Source organism: Apodemus sylvaticus, chromosome 1 (genome assembly GCF_947179515.1).
Source record: "Apodemus sylvaticus chromosome 1, mApoSyl1.1, whole genome shotgun sequence".
Taxonomy (NCBI): Eukaryota; Metazoa; Chordata; class Mammalia; order Rodentia; family Muridae; genus Apodemus; species Apodemus sylvaticus.
In genome coordinates, this window is record NC_067472.1 from 61,402,645 (window position 1) to 61,425,685 (window position 23,041).

A 23,041-nucleotide genomic window follows, 5' to 3' on the forward strand; every position below is an offset into this window, starting at 1 on the left:
TTGTGCCCTCTAAGCCTCCTGGACAGCACCACCACCTTGGGACCAAGTGTTTAACTAGCAGAGCCTATAGGAGACAGTTCTCTTAAATCATCACACCTACAGTGAGATTGATCAGTCTACTTCCTGTCACACACCACCCTTAGCAACTACAGTAACAATCTGGGATGCTTGTGGCATTGCCTGTGGGAAGAAGTTAGGCCTGAAGTCAGAGCAAAGCTGTCTTTGGTCTGACAGGACTGGGAACTCGGGGGATTTGGGTACTTTTGACATGAAGGTGACCTCCAGCTATTTGGGTTTGCTGGATGTACTGTTATACCTGTTTTGCATAGGGCAGCTTGCTCAATAAGCTTAAGTGTCCTGCCTAGCCACACATGAGGAAAGTTAGCAGATCTACCTGAATTAGGAGCTAAAGTCTAAACAGTGGGGAACACAGTATTCTGATGCCTTGAGTCAGCTTTAGGATGCAGGGTTCTGCCCAGGCCTGACATATTTGATGTGTTCTTATGGTTATAGCCATTTTCAGTCAAGTTAAGTGAGACAACAGATCCCGACAAGAGGCAGATGCTGGAACGGATCCAGAACTCTGTGAAGCTTGCCACAGAACCACTGGAACAGGCTGTACATTGCAGCCCCTCTAGAGAGGAAGTAGATGGCCTTGTACAGGTGAGTTCTTTCAGGTCCTGGACAGCCCATTTGTATAAAATGTCACTGTGTATCAGATTGATCCACACTCAAGGTGCCCAGGCCCGTGGCTCTGTTCCTCTGTGTTTGCTCAGTGTGCCATCCTGTCCGGGACACCCAGGCCCTGGTCCCGCTCTCCAGGCATGGAGGCTTGGCACCATTAGGCTTGAGCCTGGCTTACCTGAGAATCCATAGTGCTGCTGCCTTTCCTCATGTTCCCTCCTACCACTTGTACTTGGAAATGCAGGGGAGCAGCCGTCTGTTTTCCCGAGCCACAGTTATCCACTGGCTCCCCACTTCTTTTCTTGGTAGCAGAAAGCAGAGCCAGCAATTGAAGTTAGCAGCAAATCATGGTTAGTTGTGCAGCTGGGGCTGTCCCTCCCTCTTGCCAACTCTCCCACTCCTGAAGAAACCCTCCTTGAGACAGAAGTGAGGACATCATCCTGCTCTGTCCTTCCCCTTCCGGCTAGCGCCCCCTGCTGGCCACCAGACACAAGGATCATGGCCATAGTCATCAAGCAGAATAGAGGTGTACTCGGGAGAGGTTTGGGCTTCAGTGTTAGACATTGGGTCCCATCTTGCCCTGACCTGGGGCCTCCACCTGAGCTGACCATTCTACCTTTGCTGTCATTTTCTGTTCAGTTTTCTCTCTTCTGTGTTCTTATAGGACAGAGTCTGGTGTTTATGACGAGGCTATGTTCTTTCCCTCAGCTGTGTTTTTGAGATGGGTTCGCATGAGGTCATTGCCAGTCCTCTGGGATCAGATCATCTCTAATGCTTCTGAGGTGACCAACAAGCTCACTGTCTGAGGCACTGGTTGCCCCACCTTATCCCTAGACCCTGGCACCATATCCTGCCTTCTGTGTGTCTGATGGCTTAGGGACCTTGAGTAAGTGCAGTTTTAATTCTTGTGTTTGGCTTTTTTCAGCGTGGTGTCTTCCAGGTTGATCCATATTGCAGTGTAGGCCAGCACTTCTGTCCTACTTAAGGCAGATGACCTTCCATGGCATGGTGAACCCTGGCTGTCCACTCCCAAGTCTGTGATTTCTGTCCTACATAAAGCAAATGACCTTCCATGGTGTGGTGGACCCTGGCTGTCCACTCCCGAATCTGAGATTTCTGTCCTGCGTAAGGCAGATGACCTTCCATGACGTGGTGGATTCTGGCTGTCCCCTCCTGAGTCTGTGTCCATTTATATCTTACTGTTTGCTGTTGCAGTGCTGAGAGCATGGTGTACAAATCTCTGTTGGAGACCCCGCTTTTAGAAGTTCTTTGTATGTCAGAAACAGAATCACTGGATTCCACATTGAGTCTTTGTTCTGCATTCTGTTTATATCATGACTTTCTGCTGATAACACATGCACTCATTTTCACCAGCACTTGACCTATCCCTTTGGTGATAGCTGTCCCCGTGTGTGGGAGTGTCCCTGTGGCCTATGTTTGCATTTCCTAACTGCCAGTGCAAGCTGTGGTGTGGCATCTGTGGTACAAGTTTCTAAGAGTTTCTTTAGGCCATTTTCTAACATGGAATTGCTGCGGAGTGGTAGATCATATATTTGAGTGACTCTTGGGAGCCCCCAACACTCATCATACATGCCCAGGTTCTCTGAAGGAGCTGGGGGACCCAGCATGGAGTTGTATTGTTGCCTGAGATTGGTCAGTGACTCAGGTGGGACACCCATGTGGAGAACAGGCAAATGCTGCAGGATTCCACACAGCTCTGAATCGGCCTACACCAGGACAGAGCATGTGCCGCCCTGGACAGATGAGCCGTGTGGGGACGCTCACGGGAGCCTCAGCAGTCAGGGCTGCGGTTCCGCCACTGCACAGTCAACAGCTTAGACTCCAGGAAGCAAGGCGAGGCTCCGTGCCCATGATCTACGGAGTTAGAGCAGAGCCCTGGGGGCTGCTGCAGCAGCGCTAGGCACCAGCCACTCAGAAGGAACATCTTAAGTCCCCATGCTCCCTTCACCTTGTGGCCCTGTTCCTTCTCACATCGGTGCTGTGAGATCAGTGACCACACTCAGCATAGGCACCTTCACCGCGCTCTCCGGCATTCCCTTCCTTCAAGTGAATGTAGGGGGAACACCTGCTATTTGCATACCTCTCCCTAAGTCTCCTGACATTCTGCTGCCTTCATCTGGTGTGTGGCTATTTGGATCCCTGTCCTGCTCCTTCCCCTGGGTTGTTGTTGTTTTTTTTTCCTGACTAGTTTATAAGCGTTCTCCCATCTCTGCCCACCTAAGCTTTTCACTAACCAGCACTGCTAACATTCCTGTCTTAGAGCTGTCCTGCCACTGCCTTTCAGTGAACAGAGTCTTAGTTTTCACCGACTTATCCCTGTTCTTGTTTGTGGTTCGAGTCTGAGGTCTCACTGTGTATCTAAGCTAGCCCTAAACTCTGTGGCCTGGAACTGGTGATCTCTACGCCTGGCTGCAGCACGCCTAGCTGCAGACCCACTCCACATCTCAGCCCTTTCTTTCTTTGGCAGTGAACATTAATTTGTTTCAAGAAATTTGCCCACTGTTCTCCTGTGCTTTTTTTCAAAGACTGTAAAGGTTTATGATCCCCCGGAAGTCCTGCCTATTGCTTGCTGGGTGGCTGAGTGAGGCCTTTCTCCCCTAGGTAGGGGTGCCCTCCTTCCCCAGGCTCTACAGGGCTAGGGCACATCTGCATGCCTTCTGTGTGGACTTTGTCAATTATGCTACCTAGCCCAGCAGGAGCACCTGCCGCCAGTCTGAGAGGAAGTGGATTTTGGTGTCCTGTGGCACGTGGAACACTTCAGACCAACCTGCTTGGTCTGTTGAGTCTCTAGGTCTGTCCATCGTCAGCCCCTGCACAGCCTTGATTGCTTCTTTCCTTCTTTTCTTTTCAAAATTCTTTTATTATTATTATTATTATTATTATTATTATTATTATTATTATTATGTGTGTACACCTAGGTGAGTTTATAAACAAAGAGGAGTCTGTGGAGGTGTGGAGGTTGGAAGAGGATATTGGATGTCCTGGAACTGGAGTGAAGGCTGTCATGAGCTGCCATGTGGGTGCTGGGCACTGAATCCCGATCCTCTGGCAGAGCAGCCATCTCTCAGCCCGTCTTCATTTCTTTCTTTTCTTTTCTTTTCTTTTTCTTTCTTTCTTTTTTTTTATTTTTTTTATTTATTTTTTTTTTTTTTTTGGTTTTTCTCTGTGTAGCCTTGGCTGTCCTGGAACTCACTCTGTAGACCAGGCTGGCCTCGAACTCAGAAATCCGCCTGCCTCTGCCTCCTAAGTGCTGGGATTAAAGGCGTGCGCCACCACCACCCCACGCTGTCTTCATTTCTTTCTTCAGGTTTGCTCTGCTCTGTTTTCTCTTACTCCTTAATAGATGGACCTCATTTTCTGGTTCAGTTGGGAGGGGGTTGTTTTTTTGTTTGTTTGTTTGTTTGTTTGTTTGTTTTGGAGACTAGCTCTCACTCTGTAGCTCAGGCTGGCTGTCCTGAAACTCACTATGTAGACCAGGCTGGGCTCAAACTCATGGAGGTCTGCCAGCCTCTGCCTTTCAAGCTCTGAGATTGGAGGGGCGCTGGGATTAAAGGCTCGTACCACCTGCCGCTCCCAGCCTGTCTGCTGACTCTGATGGCATGTGCTTGGAGCAGCTTTTGATAACCTTTCTAACCTTTTGTAAAATCTGTTTCTCTTTCCAAGAGGATTGTACTTTTCATGTCAACTTGGTTGCTATTTGGTGAGACTTATTCAGCTGAGCAGAGTGCGCCCATCCTGTGAGTCTGACCTGTGCCCTGAGCAGGAGGCTGAGGTGTCAGGCTGGGGACTCTTTTTTTTTTTTTTTTTTCTTTTTTGGAGACAGGGTTTCTCTGTGTAGCCCTGGTTTTTTTTTTTTTTTTTTTTTTTTTTTTTCTTTTTTGGAGACAGGGTTTCTCTGTGTAGCCCTGGCTGTCCTGGAACTCACTCTGTAGACCAGGCTGGCCTCGAACTCAGAAATCCTTCTGCCTCAGCCTCCCAAGTGCTGGGACTAAAGGCCTGCGCCACCACCGCCCTGCCAGGCTGGGGACTCTTATGCTGGAGAGGATTCTCTATTGCCCAGTCACTGGTGCAGAATTATTTTTGGTGCGTCTCCTGTTCCTCAGCCGCTGCTGGGATTCTGTTTGTCTTTGCTAGTTCTTTTGACAGTTTAGCTTATTGACATGGTAGTTTAAAACCAGCTAAGAGGAAGGTCCTCTATGATGCTGGATTGTTTGCCTCTCCTCCTGTTCTAACCAAACCTCCTTCCTTGTCTCCTTGTCTTTCTCTCCCTTCTTCCTATTGCTGGTACTGAAACCCAGGGCCTTGTCCATGCTGGGTAAGCACCTGTTAACCAGCACCAGCCGTTTCTCCTCCCTTTTTTGGGAGATAATTCTCTGTGTATTACTCAGACTAGCCTTGAATGTTGGCATGATTGCAGGTCAATCTCAGAGCTTGAAAGGCAGAGGCTGGCAGACCTCCATGAGTTTGAGCCCAGCCTGGTCTACATAGTGAGTTTCAGGACAGCCAGCCTGAGCTACAGAGTGAGAGCTAGTCTCCAAAACAAGGTAGAACATTCCTATTTCACATCTAAAAGTGAGAAGTTTCCTGCCCCTTACCCCCTCATTACACCCCACCACCACCACCACCAGTCCTCCATAGACACCTGCTAGACACCCTGCAGTTCACTCTGTTCTGACACTCAGTGAAGATGGCCTCAGAGCTTGTGAGGTGAAGGTGTCATGAAGGTCTAACAACTTCAGCTGCCAGCCATGAACAGTAGCTGTCCCCTAACCTGGGATTAGTCAGCACTTCCTCAGTCCTCAGCTTCAGTCAGCTTGCCAGGACCACTCACAGACCTCAGGGAAACAAAAGATACATTATTAGTCAAGCATGCAGAGGATGAGGTCCAGCCAGGTCACCATTCCCTCACACCCAACAGATGTCATCAGTGAGGTACAAATTAAAACACAGCAGAGCCAGGCACAGCGACAGGCGCCCTTAATCCCAGCTTTGATAGCAAGCTCCAGCTATCCAGAGCTTCCCAACTTGTCCTTTGGCTTTTTTGTGTTGTTGGTTTTGTTTGTTTGTTTGTTAAGATAGGGTCTTTTCACAGTCTAGTCTGACTTCAAACTGATTATCCTCCTGCCCTAGCTACCTAAATGCTGGCATTGCACATGTGAGCAGCACAGCCCACTTCTGTCGGGTTCTTGTGAGCCTTTGTGACACAGTTTGATTAGACTGTTGATGACCATTGGTGATCAACTTGGCCTTCTGTGCTCTCCCTTTGTAACCTTGGCAGCTGGAACTCTCTTGACAGGCAGATGCATCCCAAGGCTGTCCCCTACTTCACCCAGGAAATTCCAAACAACTTAGATGCTTTGTGTAAGGAAGCGGGTGTCTGTAATTATTTCATAGTGCCTCCCTTCTCATAGAAATGCATGGTTTAAGTTTCCTCCATGCCTTTCCATGGCTTGATAGTTCCTGTCCTTTTAGCACTGGCTAATACGCTATATCCCATTGTCTGAATAGGCCCATTTGTTTATCTGAAGAGTATCTTGCTTCCAGGTCTGGCACTTATGAATAAAGCTGCTCTAGACAGCTGTGTGTGGGCTTTGTGTGGACATAAGTGTTCAGCTCTTTTGGGTAAATAATGAATGTAATTGCCAGATCATATGGCAAACAAATGCTTATTTCTTACTAAGCTGCCAACTGTTTTCTAAAGTCTCTGCACCATTCTGTATTTCACAGGCCTTAAAGGATTCCCCACTGCTGTGCCATCAGCAGAGTCCTGAAGACTCTGTCACTGTCATAGGTGTGGGGCTTTTGGTAATTGGGTTGGGTTTGTTTGTTTGTTTGGTGTGTGCATGTGTGTGCAGATATCAGAAGAGGGGGTCAGTTCTTTTGGACCTGCAGTTATAGGTGGTTATGTGTGTAGGGATCAGAATGTACACTGCCGTGGTTGAGCGTCGATCGAGTGCTCTTAGCCTCTGAGCAAGCTCTCCAGCCCCTCCCTGTATTGTGTATTTTATTTTATTTTGAGACAGGGTCTTTCTTTTAGCTCAGCCTGGCCTGGAACTCATGTAGACCAGGCTGACCTCAAATTCATAGAGATTCCCCCTGTCTCTGTCTCCTGAGCACAAGGATTAAAGGTGTGTGCCACTGTGCCTGGTCCTGCTGTGTTTTAATTTGTATTTCATTGATGGCATGTATTGTCATGCACCTTTTCATGGCTGTTTTGGAGCTACTTTAAGGAACATTTTAAAAAACATTGATCTTCAGTTGTTCATTGCTACTTGTAGTAGATGTGTATCTGTTCCTGTGATAAAACACCATGATCAAAGGCAACTTAAGGAAGAAGGAGTTTGAGGATGTGGTTCCAGGTAGTGGTTTATGGTTTCAGAAAGAGTCCATAATGATGGGAGAAGCGTGGCAGCAGGCAGCGGAGCAGGAAGCTGAGCGAGCAGACAGGAAAGGGAAAGGCTATAAACTCTCAAAGCCCACCCCCACTGATGTACTTCTGCCAGCAAAGTTCTACCACCGCCCAAAATAGCACCACTCTCAGGGGCCAAGTCTTCACATTCTTGTACCTGTGGGGACATCCTCTTCCTAACCTCCACCCAAATGTTCTGGTACAGCCTCTTCTTTATAGACCCTGACCTCTCTACCTACAGTGTGACCCTCATAAGCAGTCCTCAGTTTCCCTGCTTATCTGGAACAAGCTGATTAGAGCTGGCCAGGGTTGGCCATTCTCTTCTCTAGGTGTTCTCTGCTCTGATGTAGCTGTGGCAGGTTCCTCATAGGTTAAATAGGTGTCCTGCAGTCACTGTCATAAGTCGTGGAGTGTGACTAAACCAGAACATTTGAGTCTTGGTAAGCTAAAAAAATTAGAGAGAGATATATTCCTTATAGTTTCTGAGGCTGGAAAGTTCGAGGATCCGGGGATTCTCCATTGTCCACTGTCAGAGGCAGATGGGGAAGCGAGGGCATGTGGGAAGGTCACCTCTGGCTCTCACACAGTGCACGCTAACCTGTTCATGAAGGGCAGTGACCTTAACACCAGTTATCCTCACTTCTTCACACAGTCTCAGCGTTGAGTCTGCAGCTTCTGGGGAACATGAAGCCCAGGGCAGTTGGGTAGGCAGGCCTTCTGTACTTCAGAAAGATCCCTTCTCCTGTCCGTCCTGTCCTATAGGTGTCACCTATGAGACCCTGGTACAGCATGATGACTGACCTTCTGGGAGTGGACCCTGGCGAGTCCATCTAGGCTTATCTGTCCACACTGGCTGCACAAGCTGTCAGCTCGTGCATCCTCTCCTGAGCTCTGCCCTCCTGGCTGTTGGTAGGACCTCCCATTCCCTTAGAGCTAAGAAGAGCCTGTGCTTTGGTTTCTGCCTTGCACCTCTATGTGAGTGACACAGCATTTTCTAGGCTCCTGCATGTCCTCACTACTGGCATTGGAATCCAGTCTTTTTCTCTTGCGAATTTATAGATTTAGAGGCCACCTGGTTAGGGGTTTCAAGTTTAAGGTTAGTTTTTTTCTGAGGTATTTCATCTCCTGTCATGTTAAAGGCAGCTTAGTCCCTAGAAGTACTCAAGCCCGCTGGCCCTGCACCAATGACCAGCATGGACTTCAGGGCCAGCCAACCTCTGTCCCTTGCTCAGTGGCCTGTTTCTAGGGCAGCTGATGAACTCCAGCCTCCTGTTTCCTGTTTGCTGAGTAATCTCAGCCAGGCTACCTTAAAATCAGTGTAGCCCAGGCTAGCCTTTCTTCCCGTTCCTTAGTTTCCCGAGTGCTGGTATTGTAGGTGTGAAGCCCAGTGTCTTAGTGTCTTTGGGCCTCTGGTTACTGCCTTGTGGGCCCCCTCACTGGAGTAGTCCAGTGGTGCACACCTGTCCTTTCCCACCTCACGCTTGAAGCAGTGCTGAGTGGCTGTTGTCACCCAGCAGCACATCAGAGTGATCCCTTCTGATATAGTGCTGTGTGTTATAACTGAATGGCCTAAATAAAGTACATGCTCCCCCTCTTTTACAAGTAACCCTGGGAGGTCAGAACACAGCTCCCTCACAGCTCTCAGCTGCATGCTGCAGTCTGTTGTTTTTAAAGCATCTAGTCTGTGTCTCAGCCCTCTGCCCTCTCACCCAGTCCCTTCTCGCTGAGGGCAGATTCACTTTCATGACTTCCATTCTCTGCCCAGCATTTCCTGAACATCCACTGGTCTTGTCAGATACCTATTAAATACAGGCTTCTGACCTGGAGAGACAAATCAGTAGTTAAGAGCCAGTGGTTCAAACCACCTGTAACTCTAGTTTCAGAGGATCTGATGTTCTCTTTAGCCCCTGTTTATACTCACACTCACGTGGCAGGCACATATAAATACACATGAATAAAAATGTTTTTTAAAAACAGTGCAGGATTATGGTATCCCCTGCTGGTGGATGCTGGCTGGGCTCTATAGCCTGTACCTTTCCAGAGCTTCCAAGAATACGCACAGTGTAGGTCAGGCTATACTAGGGCTTTGGTGCCATGACCTTTGAATGGACTTGATTTTGATGATATCCACTTTCCTAGGGAGGGGTGCCCATGGAGCCAGCTTTCCCTTGACAAGACAGTTCCTACTAGTCACATGTGGATGGGCTGTGACTAGTCTCTGAGTCTTCTCTCTTTGGTAGCTTTGAGAAGCCCTGTTGAGAGTTCTTAGTGGGAAGTCCAGCTGTTGGCTGCTTAGCACACTGTCCATTCCAGTGAGTTCTCGGGGGTGGTTGCAGGGTGTGCTGCTGGGGTACACTTCTCACTGCTCGGCTGCCCTGCTGATTATCACCTCCCAGTGTCGGCAGTAGCTAAGGACAGGATGCTGTCCTGTAAGTCATCGTCTGTTTCTTCTGCCTAGCTCCTTCTAAGGACTCTCTTGTGGCTTCCTGCTGTCTCATAAGATGACCAGGTATGCATGTGCTGCCAGCCTGCTGGCTGTCACCTGAGAAGTCCTTGGGCATTCTCCTAGGTTTCTACTGCTTTCCGTCCTCCCTCTGGAATTCTTGTCAGAGGTCCAGCTCTGTTCCACCCTTCTCGTCGCATTCCATTTTAGGTGACTTCAAGTCCCAGTTACCATTCCTCTCCAGCTACCCTGCCCTGTCTCTGGAGTGTGTAGTGGTTAGTCAACTGTATCTTAAAGTTTCCTTTATTTCTCTGTTCACACTTGCCTAGACTATCTCCATGGCATCTGTGGCTTGCTGTTGCCTGTCATCTAAAGGTTACTTGGTACTTATCTATAAACTCGGGTCACTATTTTTTTCTTTTTTGAGATAGGGTCTCTCTGTGTAGTCTGGGCTTTCCTAGAACTTTCTGTGTAGAATAGGCTGGCCTCAGCCTCATAGAAAAGTCTTCCAGCCTCTACTTCTGCCTTCCAGGTGCTAAAATTAAAGGCATGCCCCCACACTCAGCTTCCTTTTTTGTCTTTGCTGTATCCCCTGCCCCTTCACACAGGGAAGAATGTGAGCACCCTGAAGAGCTCTGCCTTGCCACATCCAGGGACACTGCCAGCAGTGCAGGCCTTGAGCTTTCCTGCATCCTTTCCTGCCAGTGTGGCAGCCCTTGTGACCTCTCTGGTGCCCTTACCGTGCCAGGTCATCTGCGTGTTGTCTTCTGCCCCTTGCTCTTGGCTTTGTGCCCCTGTGATGGAGTACAGACTGCCTATGTAGCCTCACAGCCCTGCACTGCTGAAGGTAACATGCTCCAACATTCTTCCTGGAATGGAGAGGGCAGGCATCTCCTCGCCCAGCAACAGCACAGTTGGAACATGTTTCACACCGACAGTGGGAGATGGCAGCTCACGGATGCTGCTCTGCAAGGCTGCATGTGACCTCAGGGCATGGATTGGCTCTTGGCATCTTGCTGGTTTTGCTGGCGTGAAACCTAACCATGTAAGGGTATCCTTTCTCTTAGGTGTTGCTGGAGGAAGCAAAGGACTTGCTCGCTGACTGGCTGGACTCTACAGGTGGCAGTGAGGTGACTGACAACTCTATTTTCTCCAAACTGCCCAAGTTCTGGGAAGAAGAATTCCACAAAGACATGGAAGCCCTGAATGTGAGTGTTTTGTATTGCCTGGTCCTTGCTTTCTCAGGCCAAGCACTTAAGCCAAGTTCTTATTTTGGTAAAGCCACAAAACCTGTGGTTCACAGTATCTTCATTTTGCAAGCTCAGTGAGTGGTTGAGTAAGCCTTGAACTTGAATGAGGGGCAAGAAGATGCTTCTCCTTGTTTTTGTGTTTTCATGTGCATTGTTCCCTGACACTTACGACTTCCTTGAAAAGGAGTCAGAAACCCAGGGCAGAAGTCAACGCTCAGGAGGCAGAGGCAGGAGGATCACAAGTTCATGGCCACTCTGAACTGTGTAGTGTGATAATACCTCAAAAATCAATAGCCTTTAATCCCAGGTCTGGGAGGGCAGAGGCAATGTGGATCTCTGAATACCCTGTCTCCAAAACCAGAAAAAAGCAAGGAAAGGAAAAAAAGATACACAAACAAATAGTGAGCAGCTGGGATGGAGGACATCGTGAAGATAGGACGAGTCTGTCATGGTCTTCATGACTGTGTAGAGGTGCTCAGGTGTCAGCTACCTCCCCTGAAGGCCCCAGACAGGGAAGGACCAGGTTTCTTGTCTACCTTGTGTCTCTTTTCCTGCTGAAAGCATTTCTCTGGCCCTTACCTTTTATTTTAAAACAGGATTTCTATAGAATGTCCCTGCAGGCCTTAAACTTGTGATCCTTCTGTCACAGTTTCTCAAGTAGCAGGGATGACACTTCTTTGCAGGCAGTTCTAGCAGTTATGTGCTTATCAAGGAATATGCTTAGCAGAGGCTGAAGTTTTCATATTTGGCCAGGAGAAAGTGCTGAGACTTTGTCCCCACAGGTTCTCCCTCCTGATGTCCTGACCCGTGTCAGTGAATATGTGCCAGAAATTGTGAACTTCGTCCAGAAGATTGTGGACAATGGTTATGGGTGAGCATGAGACACCTCCTTCCATGTCACACATCTCCATGGGGAGAGAGTCTGGGTATGGGGCCACACCTTCTCACATCCCAGCCCAGCACCTGACCTCACTCCTCTTCACTCTAGCTTCCCTACAAGATGAAAGCCTTGCTTCATTCATACATAGTATGCCATTGTCACAAGCATTTAACTGGAAAAAATGCCACTTTGCTAATTGAGTCAGGAAGCATGCTGCAGAGACAGAACTGGTCACAATCTAGCAGTCGGCAACCATTCTTTTGAAGCTCTGTTACAGTCTTTATGACTGCCCAGAGGCCTGTGCTCAGCTCTCCTCAGCCTCTTCTTCCTGCCAACAGGGAAGAACCAGGTTTTTCTGTCTACAATGTGTTTGTTTTCCCACTGTGTTTGTAAACCAGCCAGTGGAGGGGTTGGGGGGGGCATCATGCTAGCTGAGCAATGAGAATTCTTCTGAGTGGCCCAGTGTTAGTGGTTTCTAGATGTTATCACCCACCTGGCTGAATATCTGTTTGGAAGCCTTCAGTGATGACCATAGGTCAGTCGGAGCCATGATAGGAAGCTTGGACACTGCAGGGCCCCTTGAAACATTGGTACCATTCAGACACTTTAATTAAGAGTGTGTCTCCTGTTGCTTGGCTGTGATGTTAGTGTAGACGTTATTCAGCTCACTGCTACTGCTTTAGCATGTCTGACAATTGCAAACTTTCCCAGGCCACTCAAGTTAGCCTTTTCAGAGGAGTCTTAGTGCACCTGCTGACTGCACCTCTGCACCTGGTCTCACGTCACTTCTCTGCTTGCTGGGTGCTCAGGCTAGAGAAGAGAGGACTCTATGCATAATGTCTGCTGCAGCTGCCTCTGAAGTAACAGTGCCATTTCACCCCACATGACAAGTGGCTACAGGGCAGCAGGAGACACTGGTCGAGCCAAGTGGCATGCTGGGTCTGGGAGGACATTCCTCTGTGCGGAGATACAGTAGAGACACAGAGAGAGCCATGACAGGATTACACAGTAGAATGCAGACAGGAGATGTGTCACATGAGGCCCAGGAAACTGTGCCTTCTGACCAGCTGCAGAGAGCAGAGGATTGGTGGCCTCAGGCCTTGGCACTTCTTAGCCCTTCATGCTCTCTCTCCAGTACTTGGTGTGTGGCTGAGACGTCTTTTCCTCTTGTTTCCAGCTATGCTTCAAACGGGTCTGTCTACTTCGACACAGCCAAATTTGCTGCTAGTGACAAGCACTCCTATGGGAAGCTGGTGCCTGAGGCCGTTGGGGATCAGAAGGCACTTCAGGAAGGGGAAGGTAAGAGTCCACGGAGCACTGTGAAGTAAAGCTAAGCCGCTCTTCCTCACTCATGGCCTACATCAGGTCTCTACCTCTGTGGTCATGGTGGGTGCATGTACACTGTGCAGGCACATGGAGAGCAGGTCATTTTCCCTAAAGGAGTGCCAGGAGTTTTCTTCTCAAGACAGCTTTACTTAAGAAACAGAGAAGTCAGCACTGCACCGTCCTGACACAGAGCTCCTGGGCATTCAGCTGCTGTAACAGGCACTGTCAGAGAGGCCCTGAGCCTGACCCTATTCTGTTCTGATGGAACACCTGACACAGAGGTACCCCAGCCTGTGACAGAGTTTGATGCTTAGATGTATGTGCAGCGATGTGCATTTGCTGATCTTGTTCTAAGTATTTTAAACACAGGTGTCAGAGTTTCCTGGATCAGGAGGAACCACGTGAAACACTTTTCAGAAGTTTATCCCACTTTAAAGCTAAAGAGAGGCTCACACAATCCAAGGTCAGGAAAGCACACTGTCCTTAAGATAAGGAGTTACTTTCATGCCAGGAATATCTCCCAATATAAAGCCATTAAAATGTAGGCTTTATAAAAATATCAGCTTTGGGGCTCTATTCTAAAGAAATATCAGAAATGAAAAGCTCAACAAAATAATGTGGGGGCCTTGGCAAGAGAGAAACGAAGCCACTTCATCGCTGATATTGGGCCCAGTGGTGTATAGGTGAAGTGTGTGGTGTTAAAGAGGTGACTTCACAGTGGTAAAGCTGAGGGCTCCAAGGCCCCATGCTGACACATGCCTAGAGCCGGCCTTGCATACTTTTGCAGGATCAGAGAGGTTGGGTAGGCAGTGGTTAACAGCGCACTAAAAGTTTTGAATGTGGGAATAAAAGTTTTGAATGTGCTAGATGTGGCTGAAGGAATCATCTAACCACTTTCTCTTTTGACATTTTGTTTTTAGTGTGTATATAGTATTCGCTTGTGTATATGTCTGTGCACAATGTGTGTGCCTAGAGCCTGAGAGGGTCAGAAAGCAGGGGTTTTAGATGGTCTTTAGTTACCATGTAGGTGCTGGGAAGTGAACCAGGTCATCTCAAAGAGCAGCCAGTGCTCAGAACCACTGACCCATCTCTCTAGTTTCTGGGATCTTTCCCTTTAAGGTCCCAGACCACAGGCCAGGTGCAGAAAGTTCTGAACTACTCTCAAACAGTCCTTTCAGTCATTGTCTGACCAAGGTGCAGGTATGCAGGGCCTTCACACTACAGGGATGGGAGACTGGCAATCTGCCTGAGTCCCTCAGGGGAAAGGAGACCACAGAGACACAGAGGCAGGGAGGGTAGTGCTGACCGCCAGGTACATGTAACTGGGAATAAACAGAGAGGAAGGAAATGAGCCGGGCAGTGAGGCAGGAAACTAGCAAAGAAAGCAGTACGTGGAGAGCACAGAGGAGTGAGGTAACAGCGGGCGAGTGAGTGACTGCATGCTGGAGCTGGCTCTCCACACACACACAACACAGAAACCTGGCTGCTAGCCTAGATTAGCTGAAAGAGCATGTTGATAGCTCAAGAGCTGTGGTTCTGGATGCTTCTTGCTGGCAGAGGGATAGCAGAAAGGAACAGGAGCCAGGCTGAGGTCTGTATCTGCGTTTCTCATGAGGAGATTATTTTCATCTGCAGATGAGCATATCTGACGTAACAGTGATTGTCTCTGGAGGTGACAGCAAGAGTTCTGCTCAAGCATTCTGCATCCAGTGCATGTCCCACATCTGGAGCTTGTGTTTCAGGATGTCCTAGCACTGCCTCCCTCCTACCACAGCTTGGGAACATAAAGCCTGGGCACTTAGTTTCTCAAAGATGGCCCCTCTGAGTTGGCTTTCTAGAATAGCAAGTGTTCTTCCTTTTCCAGGTCTTCCTACAAGGCTCCATGGATATAAGGATGGGATAGATTGTTGTAGTCCAGGGCCTGAGCCTGAGGTAGAAGGAAGGCATTTACTCTATCCATTCTTCTAACATAGCCTTGATCCTCAGTGGGGTCCCTACCTCCACACCAGCTCTGTCTGCAGGTCTTTCGTGTACTTGGAGACAATGACATCCTCTTGGGTCTCTAGCCATCCTATACCTGTGTGCTTCTGTCCGAGTGCCTCTGGCCAGTGGTTCCCTCCACTGCTGAGAGGCCTCAGAAGCTGGCAGGAAAGGCACCTAGCAGGCACCCTCATCTCTCTCAGCCATTTTACCTGCTGCTTTGTGAATTCAAGGAGGAATGTCACCGCTGACCTCAGCTTCCACAAAGTGGTGCCCAGCAGCTTAGCCACACCTTTGCCCCTCTGGAAACCAGCCTGCTGGCAGCTGAGTGTGCTCTTGTCCCTGGGCTCCTGCCTGCACGGGCCAGGTTCCCTGAGAGCCACACATTCACTTCAACCTGAAGTGCAATGACCTCCTACAGACATGGTGTTCACAGCTCAAAAGGCAGGTGTGTCTCTACAAACACCACAGTAGCTGAGACTCTGGCTCAGAGTCAGACTTGATTGCTGATAGGCAGTGATCGGTACTTAGGTCTCTCATAAATTAATTGACTAATAACAAGAAAGGTTGACCATGGCACATAGAGTTGACTTTGAGTGCTGACACTCTATAGGCACCTGATACTGAATGACCCTGCCCAATGCCTTTAACCATTCCCAGGTGATCTGAGCATCTCTGCTGACCGCCTTAGTGAAAAACGCTCTCCCAATGACTTTGCCTTGTGGAAGGCCTCCAAGCCAGGAGAGCCATCCTGGCCTTGCCCCTGGGGAAAGGTAAGTGAGCTGCTGGTGGGAGAAGGGGCAGTGAGAAGAGATGGTGTCACAGGCTGCTAGCATATCTCGAGTTGTAGTTCTCCAATGGGCAACTCCAGTGGTGGAGTGGGTGCCAGGAAAGGGTGGGCAGTGCTGCTGGGACCAGAACCTGGAGCAGTGAAGAGCTGCAGGCCCATGGGTGCTGGGCCTCTGGGTGAGCAGCTTCTCTTCTCAGGTCTCGGTTTCCTGATCTCTTAGTGGGGTGTAGTCAGATTGGCTGCCTTGGAGGCTTCTGCTCTGGGCTTCTATGCATGTAAGTTGATGTTCTTGGTGCTGGAGGTCTAGATGAATTTGTGACATCCTTGACTTGAGTACATGTGACTGTTTGCCACTTGTTGAGTGCTTGAGGATCTAGAAATAATTTCCAGGGTCTAGCTCAGCTGCCGCACAGAGTGACTGAACATACAAACAGATTTCCTTCAGTTTATTTCTGCGAAGATTTTGAGCTGGTGCAGTGGGGTTCAGAGGCATAAAGGTCCTTTGCGTCAGTAATAAAGGCCTGGGCAGGTTTGGAATGGTCAGCAGGGCCCTTTATGTCTCTCTAGGGTCGTCCAGGATGGCACATAGAGTGTTCCGCTATGGCAGGCACGCTCCTGGGAGCCTCGATGGACATTCATGGGGGAGGGTTTGACCTCCGCTTCCCCCACCATGACAATGAGCTGGCACAGTCAGAGGTAAGTAAAGCCAGGTTGCTTTGCTAGAAAGGGAGCATGATGTTCCCCTTTCTGCTCAACTGGAGAGACGTCAGCAGTACCCTCAGGGAGAGCCTCCTGATCCACTTTACAGGAGCTGAGGGAGGGTTGAACCCTGGTCATTTTGTCTGAATCCCAAAGATAACAGCCTGACCTTCAGTACCAGGCAGGCTTAGGTTCAAGTGAGTCGTGCCCTGATGGCAGGTCACCAGCACATTGCCTCCAAGCCTCATGAGCTCCACTAAAGAGAGGTGGCTCATGCATTAAGTGTCCGGCCCCTCTTGACACGTGAGGTCTCAGCACAGCCCCCAAGCCTTCCTCCTGTCTCTTTCTTTGTACTCAGGCCTACTTTGAAAATGACTGCTGGGTCAGGTACTTCTTGCACACGGGCCACTTGACGATAGCAGGCTGCAAGATGTCCAAGTCACTGAAAAACTTCATCACCATTAAAGATGCCTTGAAGAAGCACTCAGGTGAGCACAGCTGCTGCAGAAACCCACGGCCTGGGTACCAGCAGCTGCTTGGGAATAATGGCAGTCATGTGTGTGCTCCCCAGCGCGGCAGCTGCGGCTGGCATTCCTCATGCACTCATGGAAAGACACACTGGACTACTCCAGCAACACTATGGAGTCTGCACTTCAGTATGAAAAGTTCATGAATGTAAGTGCCCAGTTCTTGCCAGAGGTGGGGGGCATTGTGGGTGGTGTGGGTCTTTTGATGTAGGCCAGGGCACAGTGCCACTTGGTACCACTTCTTGAAACTGATAGCTGCAAAGTGAAGGCTGTGTTCACATGCAGGACATTTCATTCTAACTTAGGCTTCCTGCCCAAGGACTATGTCACATTTCTGTTCCAAGGAATAAGTGGGGTTTTTTTGGAACTCTGCATTGTGCTGACAGATCTCTGCTCAAGTAACATCATGTCAGTAGGATGACAAGTCTTCATAGGTAGAAACTTGTTCAAATGCCATTAACCTGACTTCCATAACTTCAGGAGTTTTTCTTAAATGTGAAAGACATCCTCCGAGCTCCTGTAGACATCACTGGCCAGTTTGAAAAGTGGGAAGCTGAAGAAGTGGAGCTAAATAAGAAGTAAGGTGGAGCCTTTTCCGTGTGTGTGTGTGTGTGTGTGTGTGTGTGTGTGTGTGTGTGTGTGTGTGTGTTTGTGTTCTGGGATGGCTGCAGGTCTCTCTCCCATCATGGCCTGTTTTGGGTAGCTGATGAGGCCAGGCCCAGTCACGTGTCAGAAGTGCAATGCTCTAATGGCAGTGGCTCTGGTTGCTGGGCTCCAGAGAGCTGTGCTAGAACATCAGGCCTGACTGTTGCTTCCATTCCTCTTCCTTACTCAGCTTCTATGACAAGAAGACTGCAGTTCACGAAGCCCTGTGTGATAACATTGACACCCGTACTGTCATGGAAGAGATGCGGGCTTTGGTCAGTCAGTGCAACCTCTACATGGCAGCCAGGAAGGCAGAACGGAGGAGGCCCAACCGGGCCCTGCTGGAGAACATTGCCATGTACCTCACCCACATGCTGAAGGTGAGCCTGGCAACAGGTCCATGATGGGAACTTAGCTCTGAGTGATACTTGGAAGCTGCTGTGTGCTGATCAGGATAGTAACCTGGTCGGAGGCTTTCCTCAAGTGTGCTTAGAGCCTCAGAGCCACCTGTAGTCACAGCTGTTGGTCACTGCTCTTCTCCCATCTTGAAGTTTGAAAGCAAAAGCCAGTGACTGACAAGACCTTGGCTCTGAGCACATCTGGGCAGAGGAGCAGTTCTGGCTCCAGGCCACCATGCCCTAGAGCAGCTCTTCCCTCCTAGGCCAATGCACTTTCCCTGCCTCACCCACCTGTCCTTGATATTGGCCTCTAGGGAGGTACACCATGGATGAATGCAGGCACCCTGGGTGGGATAGGGTTAAAGAGCCTGGTGTTGCTCTTTCCTTTCTCTCCCCAGAGAGTCGGGACCACCCACCTGGCTGTCCCCAGATAGGATCCCTCAGGACAGTTTGTGAACTATTGCCCGTGGATGACACCTCACCTCTGTATGTATCCTGTGCATCCTACACACAGTCTGAGTCTTATCTGTTTCTTCCCTCAGATCTTTGGGGCCATAGAGGAGGAGAGCCCCCTGGGTTTCCCGGTTGGTGGGTCTGGAACCAACCTGAATGTAAGTAGAGCACACTGAAAGGTTTCCCATGTGTCAGCTGCTGCCACCATCTTTATGCCTTGAAGCCACCTATGCCTTTTCACAGTAGTTCCTCTGTACGTCTGCCTGCCTGCCTGTGTGTCTCTGTGTATGTGTAGAGGGGTCAGCCTCAGAAGCCACTTGCCTTGTGTGTTAAGACAGGATCTCTCATTGACCTGGGGCTCTCTAGGCTAGGCTGGCTAGCCGTCAAGCTGCAGGGATTCACCTGCCTCTGCACCCCCAGCACTGGGATCAGTAGCAGCATGTCCTATCACCCTAGCATTTTTATGTAGGTGTTAGGGATCAAACTCAGGTCCTCATGCTTGTTGAGTAGCACTTTACCAACAGCTCTTTCCTCAGTCCCTTCTATAAGTTTTAAGTCGCCTCTAGGTTGTATATAATCCCCATGTTATAAATGTTGTGCAGACAGTTATACTGTGGAGTTTGGGGATGATGGTACACGTTCAGTACAAACACAATTTCTTTTTCCTCCAAATACTTCAATCTGAGTATCTCAGTTAGGGTTTCTATTTCTGTGACGAGACATCGTGACCACAGCAACTCTTATAAAGGAAAATATTTAATTTGGGACTGGCTTACAGTTTCAGAGGTTTGTCCATTGTGGTCATGGCAGGAAAGCATGGCTGTATGTAGGCGGACATGGTCCTGGAGGAGCGGCTGAGAGTTCTACATCTGGATCCACAGGCAGCAGAAGTGACTGTGAGCCACACTGAGCATAGCTTAAGCATAGGAGGCCTGGAAGCCTGCCCCCACGGTGACACACGTCCTCCAACAAGGCCACATCTCCCAATAGTGCCACTCCCTATGGGTCGAGTATTCAAACACATGAATGAGTGTATGGGAGTGATTCCTATTCAAACTACCACACTGAGAATATGGAGTGTGGACACTTTAATCAGTGGTCTTTTTCTTAAAGGTCATGTGTTCACAGACCACAATGCTATCCTGGGGGCACTCCCGCTTTTTGTCTTTGCCCCGCAGAGCTGGGCAGAACCTCATGTCAGGTCAGGTCCAGCCCCTGTTCTAGCAGCCAGTGCCAAGAAAATGGAAAGTAGTGATCCTGTAGAGCGTCTGTGTACCAGTCTAAGCATGCAAAGAAGTCCAGTTAGAACAGACCCATGGGCCCCAGCTGACTTCAGTACTTATAGGTCTAGTGGGCTGATGGACACACATGACAGTTATGTTCCTATGCTACATGAGTTCAGCTCATTTAAGATTCCACCTTTCTCCTGCAGAGAGCACTCTTTAATTATGAAACTAAGAAAGTGTATATAAATATTTAGACGGAGCATCTGCTGTGCTAATGCAAATAGTAGCTCGGTACAAATGGAAAGAAAAAACTGTCTCAGGGCTGCTTCCTACTGATGAGCTACCCAAGAGGCCCCTCCTCCACACGGGGCTGTCAAGTCTGAGCCAGCTCAGCTCAGTGAGGGAAGAAACTGTCAGTGAGAACTGTTGGTGTGGTGGCTTCTAGACTTTGCCAGATAGGAATCACTGCTGGGGCTTTTCAAAAATCCACACAAGGCTCCTCTGTCCTCTTAACAAAAACTCTGCCAGCTTTCTTTCTTTTTTCCTTTTTAACATTTTATTTTTAATTGTGTGTATGGGGGAGGGGTATTTGCAGTGAATGCAGGTGCCCTCAGAAGAAGGTATCAGATTCTCTAGAGCTGGAGTTACAGGTGATTGTGAGTCACCCGGTATAGATGCTAGGAACTGAATTTGGATCTTCTACAAAGCCACCAAGTGTTAAGCAACCTCTCCAGCCCTCCCTCCCTTTTCTTTGAAAACAAACAAACAACAACAAAAGAAAACAAGACATGACTTGTAGTTGAAAGTCGTTCTGCTTTTGATCTTAAAGGTGGCTTTTAGTCTTCAGTAGTGCTGTGGTCTTGGGAGGCATCTTCAGATATATCATATCCTGCATCCCCAGATGGGCTCATTGGGCCTTTGAAGTTGACTTGTAGGAAGAATTAGCCACAAATGAACATGGTAAGCCTGTGAGTCCAAGTATCTTCTATCCCACAGCTCCCATTATAAAGGTTCAGACAGGTCTGCCTTTCTGGCTCACACAGAAGTTTAAAGGCAGGTAGAAGCCAGGCAGCAGGATTCCAGCCCCAGGACTCTTGGAGACAGACTGTGCCCTCTACCAAGGAGTCTTCTTGAGTACTGGAAGCCAAGGTTGGCTGTATCATGACTAGCCTATTGAAGCTGTCCAAAGGGGTTGGAGATAAGATCTAGTTCACTCTGGAAGTCCAGAGCCTCTGCTGCTTTGAGACAGTTTCCCCCTCAGTCTGTCTGGAGGAGGGTCAGGCCTAGTTAGCTCAGACTTCAGTGCTCTCTTGCCTTTCAGCCAATGCTTCTCCCACTTCCTTATCTTGTCTCTCCAGCTACTGTGTAATTGAGATCAGAAGTCCCAGACCTTTTTGGTCCCAGAGATAGAGAAATACACTGTAAGATAGTTCTAGATTCAGACTCCTGTTTAGGTCTTGCCCAGTGTGGTTTTGGGTCCACTGGCTTTATCCTTAGTGTCATTGTAGGTGGTGACCCATTGTTCAGTTATTAGTGTGCATGTAAGTTATAAGATGACTCAGCAGGCCCACATGTGACCACAAGTGGTCAGTGCATCCTGACAGCCCATTGGAAATGGTGGTATGGACAACTTTCTGACAACTGTCTGTTCTGAGGAAAACACATCATGTCAGCAATGGACAGAGTAGTGTTTGCTGAAGTGTATCCTACTGGAAGCCCCAAAGTACCTTTTGCTCCTTGGCCCACATCACTTTTATTAGGTACTTGAAGCTAAGGTTGGTGGTATGGTGACTCGCTTCTTCAAACTGTCCAAGAAAGGTGGTGATAGGGTCTGGCTGCAGCCTAGCACGTCATGCAGTTTGGCATGTGGGCTTCAGGACCCAGGGCTCAGCAGCATGTATCCTGTGGCATAGCCAGTGAACTGTTAGGTATTCAATTACAAAACAGCAATGGCTCTTGTGACTCAAATCCATTCTTTCCAACAGCTCGAGTCTACAGTCATGCCCTACCTGCAGGTGTTATCGGAATTCAGAGAGGGCGTGCGAAAGATTGCCCGAGAGAAGAAAGGTAAGGCCCCATGCTGGGTAGCTCAGCCTTACTGCTCACCGTCTGCAGGGTTAGCTGTGATGGCTGTCCATGGACTATAGGCATATAAACCCCATGCCATACTGGACCTCCTCTATTCCTTGGGCTTCTCAGGGCAGCAATATATTGGGTCAGTTTCTTTTGACTTAGAACATCTCAGGCAGAACCTTTCCTTGGGCCGAGGGGCGGGTATCTGCCTAGCTCTTGTTCTGATAGAGGCAGGCTAGAGGGCCCTGTACACAGCCAGCATGCCATTTGGTTTGCACTGGATCTCCTTTCTGTCCCTAGTTACCTAAGCTTGAGACACTGGACAGTGACTTGTCCTGCTCAAGTCTCAGGGTGCTTGGAGAAGCTCCTTCTGGGGCCAGAGGAGTTCTGGGACTGTTGAGTGTTCTGCCTTGTGCATGGTGGTACCAGGCTGCCTATGCACACCAGTTCTTCATCCTCCAAAGTTAGGAGAAAGACACCAAGATTTGTGCCAGGTGGTTCTGGAGAATCTACTGCTGCGAGTCCAGGTATCCCCAGGAGGTACTCTGTCTCAGAACCTTGTTCAGGGAAGGTTTCTTTGCCTTACTAGGTGCCACACTGATTACAGTGTGGCTTGTTTCTCAGCAGGAATGCCACTAGCCATGACAGTGGTGGCCTCTGACTCAGAAGAGCCTCTCCTGCGCAGTCCTCCAGTAGGCTTCCAACCTGGTCCCAGACCCAGCAGCTACTTTCAGACCTAAGCTTACATGACACTGGGGACCCCAGTAGCCTGGGCTGTGTCCTCTGTGAGTCATGTAGGTGACAGTACTAGGCCTTTTCCACTAGGGGACTAGGCTCAGGAAGGCATATAATTTATTGAGGTAGATAGTTGTTACAAAAGTAATCTTAAGGGCTGGAGAGATGTCTCAGAGGTTAGGAACACTGACTGCTCTTCTAAAGGTTCTGAGTTCAATTCCCAGCAACCACATAGTGGCTCACAACCATCTATAATGGGATCCGATGACCTCTTCTTGTGTGTCTGAAGACAGTGAGAGACAGTGTACTCATATATATAAAAGAAATAAGACTTTAAAAAAAATAGTAATCTTAAAATCAGTGTTTTAGTACAGGGCTCTTTGGACAGTGCCACCTCCCACTTCCCCACTGGTCCTCTCCACTGGCCCTCCCCACTGGCCCTCCCCAATTGTCCTCCCCACTGGCCCTTTCCACTGATCCTCTCCACTGGCCCTCTCCACTG

At 49.0% G+C, this 23,041-nt stretch overlaps 1 protein-coding gene across 3 annotated transcripts in view; it reads left to right on the forward strand.

The window, feature by feature from the left end:
* Cars1 (cysteinyl-tRNA synthetase 1) overlaps positions 1–23,041 on the forward strand; it is a 44,975-nt gene that overhangs the window by 15,057 nt on the left and 6,877 nt on the right. For all 3 annotated transcript variants that reach the window (XM_052194621.1, XM_052194630.1, XM_052194639.1), the window contains 12 exons: positions 514–663; positions 10,625–10,765; positions 11,590–11,678; positions 12,865–12,986; positions 15,654–15,766; positions 16,351–16,479; positions 16,841–16,970; positions 17,054–17,157; positions 17,490–17,587; positions 17,845–18,034; positions 18,595–18,663; positions 21,717–21,798. In XM_052194621.1, coding sequence (XP_052050581.1) covers positions 514–663; positions 10,625–10,765; positions 11,590–11,678; positions 12,865–12,986; positions 15,654–15,766; positions 16,351–16,479; positions 16,841–16,970; positions 17,054–17,157; positions 17,490–17,587; positions 17,845–18,034; positions 18,595–18,663; positions 21,717–21,798 — 1,417 coding nt within the window. The remainder of the gene's footprint in view (positions 1–513; positions 664–10,624; positions 10,766–11,589; positions 11,679–12,864; positions 12,987–15,653; positions 15,767–16,350; positions 16,480–16,840; positions 16,971–17,053; positions 17,158–17,489; positions 17,588–17,844; positions 18,035–18,594; positions 18,664–21,716; positions 21,799–23,041) is intronic.